The sequence below is a fragment of the Bufo gargarizans genome, chromosome 4 (genome assembly GCF_014858855.1).
Source record: "Bufo gargarizans isolate SCDJY-AF-19 chromosome 4, ASM1485885v1, whole genome shotgun sequence".
NCBI lineage: Eukaryota > Metazoa > Chordata > Amphibia > Anura > Bufonidae > Bufo > Bufo gargarizans.
Window position 1 is genome coordinate 163,529,619 of NC_058083.1, and position 12,234 is coordinate 163,541,852.

At 42.2% G+C, this 12,234-nt stretch overlaps 1 protein-coding gene across 3 annotated transcripts in view; it reads right to left on the reverse strand.

The window, feature by feature from the left end:
• Positions 1 to 12,234, reverse strand: part of SI (sucrase-isomaltase) — a 360,959-nt gene that overhangs the window by 19,250 nt on the left and 329,475 nt on the right. For all 3 annotated transcript variants that reach the window (XM_044289835.1, XM_044289836.1, XM_044289837.1), the window contains 3 exons: positions 5,889 to 5,973; positions 4,534 to 4,672; positions 1,320 to 1,453 (listed from right to left, as the gene is read on the reverse strand). In XM_044289835.1, coding sequence (XP_044145770.1) covers positions 1,320 to 1,453; positions 4,534 to 4,672; positions 5,889 to 5,973 — 358 coding nt within the window. The remainder of the gene's footprint in view (positions 1 to 1,319; positions 1,454 to 4,533; positions 4,673 to 5,888; positions 5,974 to 12,234) is intronic.

A 12,234-nucleotide genomic window follows, 5' to 3' on the forward strand; every position in this document is an offset into this window, starting at 1 on the left:
TGTTGTTCAGTTTTTATTGTGCGGTGCAATGCGTTTTGCACGCCCGTGATAAAAAACTGAATGTGGTACCCAGACCCGAACTTCTTCACTGAAGTTCAGGTTTGGGTTCAGAGTTGTGTAGATGTAAGTATTTTCCCTTATAACATGATTATAAGGGAAAATAATAGCATTCTTAATACAGAATGCCAAGCAAACTAGGGCTTGAGGGGTTATAAAAATAAATAAAATTTAACTCACCTTAATCCACTTGTTCACGCAGCCCAGCTTCTCTTCTTTCTTCAGGACCTGGGTAAAGAACCTGTGGTGACGTCACTGCGCTTATCACATGGTCCATCACATGATCCATCACCATGGTGATGGATCATGTGACAGACCAAGTGATGAGCACAGTGACATCACCACAGGTCATTTTCCTCCTGTACAGCAAAGAAGAAGAAAGAAGAGAAGCCGGCTGCGCGAACAAGTGGATTAAGGTGAGTTAAATTATATATATATTTTTTTAACCCCTCCAGCCCTATTTTACTAAGCATTCTGTATTAAGAATGCTATTATTTTCCCTTATAACCATGTTATAAGGAAAAATAATATAATGATCAGGTCCCCATCCCGATCATCTCCTAGCAAGCATGCATGGAAATCGCACCGCGTCCGCACTTGCTTGCGGATGCTTGCGATTTTCACGCAGCCCCATTGATTTCTATCGGGCCTGCGTTGCGTGAAAAACGCACAAAGTAGAGCATGCTGCGATTTTCACTCAACACACAAGTGATACGTGAAACTCTTCGCTCATGTGCACAGCCCCGTAGAAATGAATGGGTCCGGATTCAGTGCGGGTGCAATGCGTTCACCTCACGCATTGCACAAGCGCGGAAATCTCGCCCGTGTGAAATAAGCCTTATGGTTCATGCCCACGAATGTAAGGGCTCCGTGCCCGTGTTGCAGATCACAAATTTCGGTCCACAATGCACAGGCACCGACCGTCGGGCAGCCGTATGCAAGTGAATGGGTCCACATTTGTGATGCGGAATGCACACGGCTGGTGGCACATGTATTGTGGAACCGCCTTATGCGGTCTGCAGTACGGGCAGGGATCCCTTACATTCGTAAAGTGAGCCCTTATAGCTAGGCTCCTGCTGCCAGAATTTTAGATTGCCATTACAATACCTTGGCTTTCAAATTTGACAGCAGAAAACAGGCTACTATATAAATATATTTTTTTGTTGTATTTACTTAATATGTACAGTTCAATATTTGATTTTGTAATGCATTTAGGAGAAGCTTTAACATAACATTTACTAAATTTCATTTTAGCTACTTACCAATAATAGATTTATCAATTTGATTCCAGGCAGCAGTGTTATCTCCAAGCCAATGTCCTACCCACTGTCCAACTGTTGGATACGTAGAACGACTGACAACAATGCCTCTCTTTCCAGTTAAATTGCGCAGAGCACTTTGTAGGAAAGAGTGAAACACAGTATAATAAGTAAAAATGATGTACATGAATAAATCATATCTAATACTACAGATTTACTATGCACCAAAAAGTTACATGCATACTTTGTACTAGATTTATTAGGTGTTTTAGACAGTTTTTAAGCCGTAATATAGTTTTGAAAAATATCGTATTTGAGGGAGTTACACTTAGAAAAATGGAGCATAGCTTAAAAGGGTTATGCAGTGGTATAATATTGATGACCTATCTTTAGCAGACGTCATTAAGATCAGATGGGTGAAGGTCCGATTACCCCCCCCCCCCCCCCCAATCAATTGTTTGAAGCAGTGTGAGTGCTGTGTCCTCTTCAAAGTTTACATGCAGACAGCCTCCCTTGTAGCAGCGGTGCATTGTAATAAAAACTACCCCTCCCCTCCCCAGGGAGATGGCCACCTCTAGTCTGGATTCAAGATGAAATATGGTTGTGCATGGAGACATACATACATTCTGTCGCTATCCTGCAGCACATTTCCCCAGAGATGTTGCAGCTGAACCTATAGATCCTGCACACTAGTAGGTGGCTGAATCTGTCATTCCAGCTAGTCTCAAAAATACTCAATTGGTGATAAATCTGGCAACAGGGCAGGTCAAAGAAGGGTTACAATCTGGAGGAAACATCCCTGGAAAACCTTTACTGTGTTTGAGCATTATCCTGCTGAAAAATGCCACATGGAAGCCCTGCCATGAGAGGTAAAATGTGTTGCCACAGGATGTCCTGCGCATATCGCTGAGCTGTTAGTGCCCTTCGTGTAACTACTAACAGTGATCCACTGTCATATACGATGGCTCCCCAGGTCATCAAACCAGAAGTTGGGGAAGTATGTCACTCCATGAAGATGGAAGTGCTCAACAAATCCCTACTTGAACCAGATCATTGTGGGAGCCCAAATAGAACCTGGATTAGTCGCTAAAGACAATACAGTTCCAGTTCGTAGAAATTTATGTTTGTTGTTCTCTACACAACTGCCACCGAAGGAGACAGTGGCTGTCTGTCAATGGCAGGACTTGCAATGGGAGTTGTTACACCAAATTCTCTTCTGCTAAGTGTCTAGGAATGATCCAGCTAGACAAATGGTTACATAATGAAGGTGCTACCTGTGTTTGAATGGTGGACAATAAAACTGTGGAGCAGCTCGATCTTGTCAGTGGATAAAATTATTTTCTCTACTGGTTGTCTTTCTGGTCAGTCTGAAGCCTTTTTGCCATGTGTCCCTCTCATAGTCTGTCAACTGGCAAAATGTCTTCAATGTCTATGTAGAGGCATTTTTAGCAGTCAATATCTCACCAAAATGTGCACTACCCAAAATTAGCCTCTGAGAATCTCAGAGTTTTATAGGGCAGCTGGGGGAGCAATTTTTCACCCTCATATCTTCCATTCCTCCAGTACAGCTCTGTCTCCACTGCTCTCCACTTTCAGGTCCTGGCTCAACACAACATAAATGCCAAGAAAATCTGGTTCAGCCAATGATTGGCTGTAGCAGTGTCCTGCCTAAGCCAGTGGTTGACTAGGTGGGCATTCCCTGGCATTTCCAGTGTGTCGAACTGGGACCAAAAAGTGGCGAGTAACAGGGACCAGAACAGCATTTTTCTGAAAAAGGGAAGTGAGGGCAGTATGGCTTTTTTATTTTTATTTTTTTAAACCCTGTGAACAATGTATAAAAATATCACTGGAAAATTCCTTTAAACATAGGTTTATGCTGACAGAATTAACTTTTTCACTATTACTTGTGATATTACACTTTACAAGTACTTGTTTTAACAAAAAAGAATCAGGGAAAAATCACTAGATCTTCATTTTCTTTGTAATACATTTCAACTTAATATTCATCTATGGGTGAAATAATGAGGCTAGTTATTGCACTCTCATCATTTCTAAATCTTGGTTGATAATGAAACATTGGTTCTCTGCCAGATATAACCTACTTTCAATCAAAAAGGGAAGTGACCTTGATATTTTCTTTCATTACAGTTATTTAAATTAGCAAGGATTTTCAGGTCATGGTTGCCCATAAAATGCTCTTTCTTCATTTTTTCTCTTTCTTGCTCAATGAAGTGAAAATTAAACATCCCTAATGTATTGTCATTAAGGCTTTCATTAACTGCCAAAATACTGTTTTTAGAAAGAAAATTAGCATTAGAGTCAAGATTGTTTTAGAATTATAAAATTGTATTAATCATTGTAGAATCAATGCTTTATTTCCTAAAATATATTGCAATATATCAGGCCTTTACTTTGGAAAATGTGTGTTGATAAAATGTGTGTTAATAAAAACTGGCCAGTAGGTAGATCCACTGCATTTGGTAGAAATTCATTTCTAATATAAATGTTTCTAATTATCCCGGTACCTGAGGCAAAATGATTAGGAGATGGATTGTTTTGATTACTTGAAGTAATGAGACTGTAATCAAGAAGCAATTCTACCAGAAAAACTCTGCAAAAACACCAATATTTGGACTCCAGCTCTAACTATAAAATATGACCCTGTACTTAGGCTATTATATAATTGTCTCAGGCTGAGATATGTTTCTTTGTGTAGTATCTAATTTGATTTGCGTGTATTGAAAAAAAATAAGTACATTACTACGTTCTTTATAGTGATCTGTATTGTGTTGACATGCATAGACAACAGTGGGAAGAACCTCCTTGACAAGTTCCTTCAAAAACTGTGTGCAAGTATATTGTATCTAGAAGAATTGATGCTGTTTTGAAGTCAAAGGGTGGTCACCTTTGTTCTTTCACTTTACATTTTGTCAATTGATACAAATAAACTATTAACTCTTAACTATTGACTATTTTTTAAAGCATTCTTACTTTGCAGCATTTTTGGATGCCTGTCCTAAACAATTGCACAGCATTGTATATTTACAATATATCTAATAGCAGATGATTGGAAGATATTGTGACATAAGAAACATGAATTCCGTTAAGTCTGGGATTAAACTAGTGACACAGAGCTGCTTTACCCAACAGCCAATAAGAAATGTACACATATACCATATACCTACATGAGTACATTGTTATATCACTTTTCACTTACTCAAATGTAGGCTTAGCATGGGACCATCCATACAGGTTATGAACATCATAATGTCTCACTGGGGTGCCATCTGGGAGGATCTGTTGGCTGTCCATGCAGATAGTCTTATGCTGTAGTCCTTCGCTTTTCGAATTCAAGGCTAAAAACAAATGCAACATATTTTTAGTAATTTCAGATATTTTTTATACATAAAAATGTTTCAAGATAATCATATAGATTTCATGACTATATTTATCATACCAGGAGAATTTATTCTACTTCTTCCTCCTGTAGATACATTATTCTAATTAAAATTAATGTATCAGTCATTGTAAATAAACAGATTCTGTCCAGTTACAGAGATGGTTCATATCATTAAATCCTTGGTCCTTTAGGTCAGTTCTGGAGATGAGCAAATTTCATATTTTGAAATTCGTTCACGCTTCGTTTGGTGGTAAAATTAGAATTGTGTTATGGATTCCGTTACCACGGACCATAAGACAGGGATCTCCCCTGCATAACGGAAATGGGAAAGATGCAGATCCGTTTTGCAGCCCATAGACCTCTATTATGACGGAATGCATAACGGAATGCCTCTCAAGGCATTCCATTATGCATTCCGTCATAGAATTGTGTTATGGTCCGTGGTAACGGAGTCCATAACGCAATTCTGCTTTTACCACCAAATGAAGCATGAACAAATTTCATAACATGAAATTCGCTCATCAATAGTTGGCTCCTCTGTGACAAGCCTTCTTTTCCAGTATGCATATACAATATACAGTGGCGTAACCAGAAATGACTGGGCCTGATATCAAGTTTTTGAACAGGGCCACGCCTAGCAAATTCCTAACATCCCTGTCCTCCTGTGCAACCCCTAGTCCTGTGGCTAGTCAAGATTGCTCTCTCGGAAGAGGCCCAGCAGCTGCTCTGTCTGTGTCCTACATGTATATGTCATGTCACTGTATATAATGTTATTGTTTAATACTGTTGAGAGGGCCCTAACAAAAAAAAAATATTTTAGTCCTCCTCATGGATGGCCCCTCCTGAAAATGTGCTGTACTGATTTATAGAGGAGGTTTATTTTCTCATTAGCTGCTTCGCTGCCGAAAAATGTGTTTCACTGTGTGGTGCTTTATGCAACGCTATATGTCAGGAGAATACTTTCCTATTGTGACATCTGATGGAATATGCAATTTTTTCTGGTTTTTTTCTGGATTTGTATAAAATCTGAGAGAATATGATGGTATAGTAACAGATCATAAAATACGATGGATGACTTAAACTGCCGTATAACAGCTCTGTCATAAATCCATGAGCGAAAGACCAAACTGTTGGTCTACAATTACTGGTAGTAAGACATAAAAACCCATTACCTGGCATGTAGGGAGGTTTGTTCAGAGTTTGGTTTCTGCAACCAATGACAGATCCATGCACAAAGCTCGCAGGTTCATTCATATCCTAAAAGTGAATATTACAAGTATTAATATAGTGTATATATTTTTTTTTTCTTCAGAAAGTTTTATGTCATTAAACATCATTTTTCAAAACAGCAATTTAAAATAATTATCCAGAGTAAAAATATTAACAAGGCGCCCAAAACCTAATATAATCATAGATTGTTTTTCCACAGTGATACACTCTCTGATTTGCTAAAATTGCATGATTGGTATATCAGTTCTATAAAATGTAATTGAATATGAAATAAAATGACAAATATTTGTAAGGCACTTTTCTCATCCGTGAGTTTTGCCGCAGAATCTGAATGACATTAGGAAGAATGCTGACAACCCAGTTGAAAATCACATGAATTTACATCAATATGGGGATGTGCGACCTTTGGTATTTCAAGGTATAGAGATTGTAAGACCATCCCCGAGGGATGGCAATTTTGACCAGCATGTCCCCTAAAAAGAGGCCCAATGGGTCTTTAGGTTGGGCACAGTTTGCCCATCTAGACTCAATGATCATATTTCATTTGCACGTTTTTTTGATCAATAAACTATCCCTATGTTTCCTGTAACCTCTACTGCACGCTAAGTACAGTTGCTCATTGGATGTTCTGGTTTTTTTTTCATATTAAGCTGTTCAATTACAGTTGCCATTCTCATTAGTGACACTTGGTGGCCATTACGTATTCTTGCGATTCACTGCATATGACTTATGGCTTTTGGTTACCAATACTGGCATGTCTCCTTAAATTGATATGCCTCTTACATAATACTGACAATTACAGCTGTCACCTTGTATTCATCATAAGTAACACACAAGTCATTATTCATCTTGACCACCTGGTGAAAATTATTTATGTTAAATGGCATATCTATCCTTACATATTTTCATATGCAGTTTTATTTCTATCTATTGTTTTTTCAATCAGGTGTCATAGTTATTGTTTTTCACACTTGCCGATATCGGCATTTTTACCATTTCTTTCCCACCATTTAAAATCATTGTTCTCGCTTCCCCGTTTATTCACTGCTGCTGTAGGATTACTGCTTTTGAAAGCCCCTGTACTTACATTTAAATAGGACTGAGACGGAGTAACTATATGTGTAGCTATGTGGCATCTAGGCAGGTAAACGAGCGGAGAGACGGCCCACTTGGCTCCCCATTGGCTGCACATTAGCCCTGCCCCTGTTGGGGGCATGTCAACTTCCCCTATTTATACCGGCATTTCGGCGGCTGCTTCACGGCCGTCATAGCACTGATACGCTGTCACACATCACCAGTGTGGCAGTGTTCTATTATTCTCAAATTGTGCACTAGTGTATCTCGCTCCTGATGAATCCTAGTAAATAAATGCGTCTCTTAGACGCTACATGTGGGAGTCATAATTTTGTCTGGGCAGTTAGATAGGTAGTGGGGTTTTACTTTTCCTGGAATGGCTACTGATGATAATTGTTATGTAGTATTTGTAAATAAATAAAGTTGCCCATCCGGCGAGAATAAATGAACAATGCTCGCCAGCTACCACGGTAATGAAATATATAGAAGGAGGAGGTAGCGTAATCTAAGACTTAGCGTTTAATAAATATATAGTTAAAAAAGACGGACATAACACAAAATAACGAAATGATGTGCACACCAACAACGTGTCACAAACCACAATGTACAAAGTCACCATAGGAAACCACATTTATATGGTAAGACCAGTGTGAAACAAGGTAACACCATACTCAAAATCAGGTATACGTTCCACGGAGAGACATATATAAACTGGAACAGTCTTACCGGTCGTTGACGGTCATCTGGGTATGGTCGCGAAGTCCCAGAAGACAGTGTTACCTGAGGAACAGGGTCCCGGATGAGGCGAACTGTCCCTAGAAAGCCCTACCAGGCCTATAGAGCCCTTTGACCTGGTCAGGGGCCGCACGTAAGGGAACAAAAAGTTACAAAGTCCCAAGACAACCCTAACTACGGGTATACAGTGACAAAATCACTGCAGTGCGTAAAATCCCTACGCGTTTCGTCTAGAGGTAAAAGCCCCAGACTCATCAGGGGATAAGGGGCTAGCATGTAGAGGAGTGTGTCCTTATTAACTGCTGTCACAAGCAGACAGTCTATCAACAATAAACTAGAGTACTGGGGAGGAGACTTGGTCAGAGTCACTGAATAGCGAGTCGCTAGTGAGATTCAGGATCTATTCCCTAATGATAGGGGTCCCTCTGTCCTAGTAGCTGTGGGTAAGGGGTACCGTATGGCAACTCCCTGTGCGCCAATTCCTCCGAGGTCCCAAACATTAGCCATTCACCGGACAGAAAAGAACAAGTAATTATGTGGCTGGAGGTATATTAGAAGGTCATTCAATATAAACTTTACTGCAGGCCATGTAGTACAGGCCCCAAATATTAGGAATTCACCAGACAGAAAACAATTGATAATGTGGATGGAGGTACATTAGGCGGTCACCGTATAACAATTTTACTGTTGGCCAGTTAGATTACAGGCCCTAAAAATTATTTATTCAACGTACATAAATGATTAAGTGAGTTTGTGGCCAGAGGTATATAAGACGGCCATTCAATTTCAATTTCACTGCAGGCCAGTGTAGTACAGGCTCCAAACATTAGGCATTCAGCGGACAGAAAAGAACAAGTAATTATCTGGCTGGAGGTATATTAGATGGTCATTAGATATCAATTTTACTGCAGGCCAGTACAAATAGATGTCAAATACATATGTTTAAAAGAACAAAAAATATATAATTGGATTAATAATATGGCTGACAAAATCGCCCCTCTAAAAAAACTCTGTATTTACCTGAGACAGAGACCAATATTTGTTCTGGGTAGTGGCAGATATTTCTGGGCTGTCATGAGGAAATTAAATTAAACGTGGTTGTCACAGGTCTTGAATTCCTCCGAGATCCATGCCACATTCATTTTTAGAAATGTGAGATAGTCCACACTGTCGTGAGCTAGGCGAGTCTGCTTATCAGTCACGATCCCCCCTGCTGCGCTGAACGTCCTTTCGGACAGGACATTCGACAAGGGGCAAGCCAAACCAAGAGTTCCAGGGCAAATTGTGCCAGCTCTGGCCACAGGTCAAGCCTGCACACCCAGTAGTCAAGGAGTTCCTAGCTTCTCAGAGCGTCCACATCGGCCATTAACTAGATGTAGTCTGACACCTGTCGGTTTAGGCGTTCCCTGGATCCGGAGGATGGCTGTCCATGGGTTGGCTGCAAGAATGATCTCATATCTGAAGTGACCAACACATCTTCAAAAAGCTTTCTTGCATGCACTGTAGGATTGGTACTCGCAACTGTTTCTCTGTGGGTGGAAATTCCCCTGCCAGCGCCCGCCGCAGCAGAATGCAGCATTTCTCCAGCGAGGCCTGGAAATGCTGCATTCTGAAAGCCCTCTGTGATGATGGTAACATGTCTGCCATTTTGTGTTTTTACTATGGGTCTGAATACATTACCACCCAGTACTGGTCCTTTCCCTTTATACTTTTTATACGGGGGTCCCTCTTCAAACACTGGAGCATGAAGGCCCCCATTTGCACTAAATTGGAAGCGGTGAAGCGGCCTGGCTCCAGCTCATTGCCCAAGAGAATGTCGTTCTCGGTCTGCTTCCCCCCATCCACGGACCACACAAGGAATCCCAGAAAAGTTTAAAGCCTGCTCTTCTTGCTCCTCCTTCTTCTCCCCCCAGCCACCCTCCTCCTCTGACTCATCTTCAGACTCCTGCTGAATTGCCTCAGGTGGAGTGGTCCCCCCTGGGAATTCATTCAGCATTGCAACTTCCTCATCTTCGTGCTCCTGCTCCTCGACTGCCTGATCAATGGCACGACGCAATGTACACTACAGAAAGAAGGTGTAAGGTACAATGTCACTGATGGTGCCCTGGCTGCAACTGACCAGTTTGGTGATGTCATCAAATGGCCGCAGAAGTCTGTATGCGTCACGCATGAGCAGCCACTGGCACGGTGAAAAAACGCCAAGCTCCCCAGAACCTGTCCTGCCGCAGAGTTTGTACAGATAGTTCTTAACAGCATGTTTCTGCTGGAGCAGCCTATCAAGCATATACAAGGTGGAGTTCCAGCAAGTTGGTCTGTCACAAATCAGACGTCTGACGGGCAAGTGGTGTCACCGCTGAACGTCAGCAAGGCGAGCCATGGTCGTGTAAGATCTTCTAAAATGTCCGGAGTTTTTCCTGGCCTGCCGCATGATGTCCTGGACCCTGGGGTATTTGGCAACAAATTGCTGCCTGACTAAGTTCAGGACATGTGCCATTCATGGCACGTGTGTCCTTTTGTCCTGTTTCAGCGTGCTCAGCAGATTGGCACCATTGTCGCACATAACTTTACCAACTGTCAAATTAAGCGGGGTTAGCCACTGATCGGCCTGTGACCGCAGAGCTGAAAGCAGTGCAGGATCGGTATGGCTCTTGGCTTCCAGGCACAACAGCTGCAGTTCAGCATGGCAATGTCTCACCTGGCACGTTGAATAGGTTCTGGGGAGCTTGTGGGGTGCAGCAGAAGAGGCGGTACCAGTGGAAAAGGAAGAAATGTCAGCTGAGGAGGAGATGGAGGATGAAGTAGGAGGAGAAGAAGAAGAGGTAGGCCTGCATGCAATACATGGCGGTAACACCAAATCCACACTGGTGCCACAGGTTACATGTTTAATGGCCATCAGAAGGTTCACCCAGTGGGCAGTAAAAGTTATGTACTTTCCCTGTCCGTGTTTGCTAGACCACGTGTCTGTGGTCAGATGTATCTTGGCACTGACACTGTGTGCCAGAGATATAATCACTTGCCGCTGAACGTGGCCATATAGTTCAGGTTTCCTATTGGGGACCTTCCATTGCGGTGTGCCAATGGCCACCAATTTTCTAAAGGCCTCTGAGTCCACTAGTTTATATGGCAGTAGTTGGCGGTCTAGCAGTTCCGACAAGCCAACTGTCAGCCAATGGGCAAGAGGGTTATCTGGCGTCATCAACATTTTAGCTTGAACATTTGGGGCACGGACGTCTGCCTTCTGCCAGATGAACACTACAACGGCCCAGTGGAAGGTGGAGTGTAGGAAAAATGGGAGGAGAAGGAGAAGAGGCAGGATGTGGAGCGCCAGGAGTGTGGCTTTGTGGGCTCTGATGGCTTTGTTCCCACTGGGCTCATTGATGGGAGGCCAGGTGCCGTCTTAAGGCGGTCATCCCTAGGTGAGTGTTGGGCTTACTGTGACTGATGCGTTGACAACACAGGCTGCAGATGGCAACACTATTGTCAGCAGCTGACACGTTAAAAACTGCCGAGCCATGTGCCGGCATCCTGGGAGCGCAAGATGTTATCGTGCATGGTAGATAGCTTGCTCCAGATACATTTGCAGTCTGCATTTTTCCTCCTGTGCACTGCAAGTTCTGCTTGCTTCTCCTTCTTCTCCTCCCTATCTGCTGCTCTGTCTCTCTCTGAACTCCCCTCCTCTTCCTCTCTTGTGGGCACCCACGTGACATCCATTAACATGTCATCATGGTCACCTTCAGCACCACTGACATTAGAGATCTTGGAGTAGGCAGCAACAGCGGGGACCGCCCTCCTTGGGCTGATCTGGGTACTGTCGTCAGATCGCTGGGTGGCGGCCGTTGCTACATCCTCTTCCTCATCTGATGCCAAGAATGGCTGCCCATCGGTAAGGTCAGGGAATGGATGGGAAAATAATTCCTCTGACTCGAGTGGAGGGACTCAAGTGGTGTTGGTGTGTTTGGGGGTGCACACAGCAAAGAGTGAGGAGGGTGCAGATACAGAGGATGAGGAGGACCATGTGGTGAGAGCGGTGACATCACCGCAGGTCCTTTTGCAAGTACTGAAGAAAAGAGGATACCGGCTGTGCGATCAAGTGGATGCGGCGATTTTTATTTCATTTTTTTAACCCCTCAGTAGACATTTTATTTAGCATTCTGTTTTAAGAATGCTATTATTTTCTGTTATAACCATGTTATAATGGAAAATAATAAAGTCAAGTTCGGGACCCCATTGACTTAAATGGGGTTCGGGGTAAAGTTCGGCCGAACCCGGCGAACCCAAACTTCCACGGGTTCGCTCAACCCTAGTAGTTACGGATGTGGTGATACCAAATATATTGAAGGGATTTTATTTTTTTAATTCTTTTCATTAAAAAGCATTTTTTTAATGGAAAAGGTTTTTTTTTTTTACATTTTTTTTATTAAACTTTATTTAATTATTACTTTTACTACTTATTAGTCCAACAAGGGAACTTAAAAATGT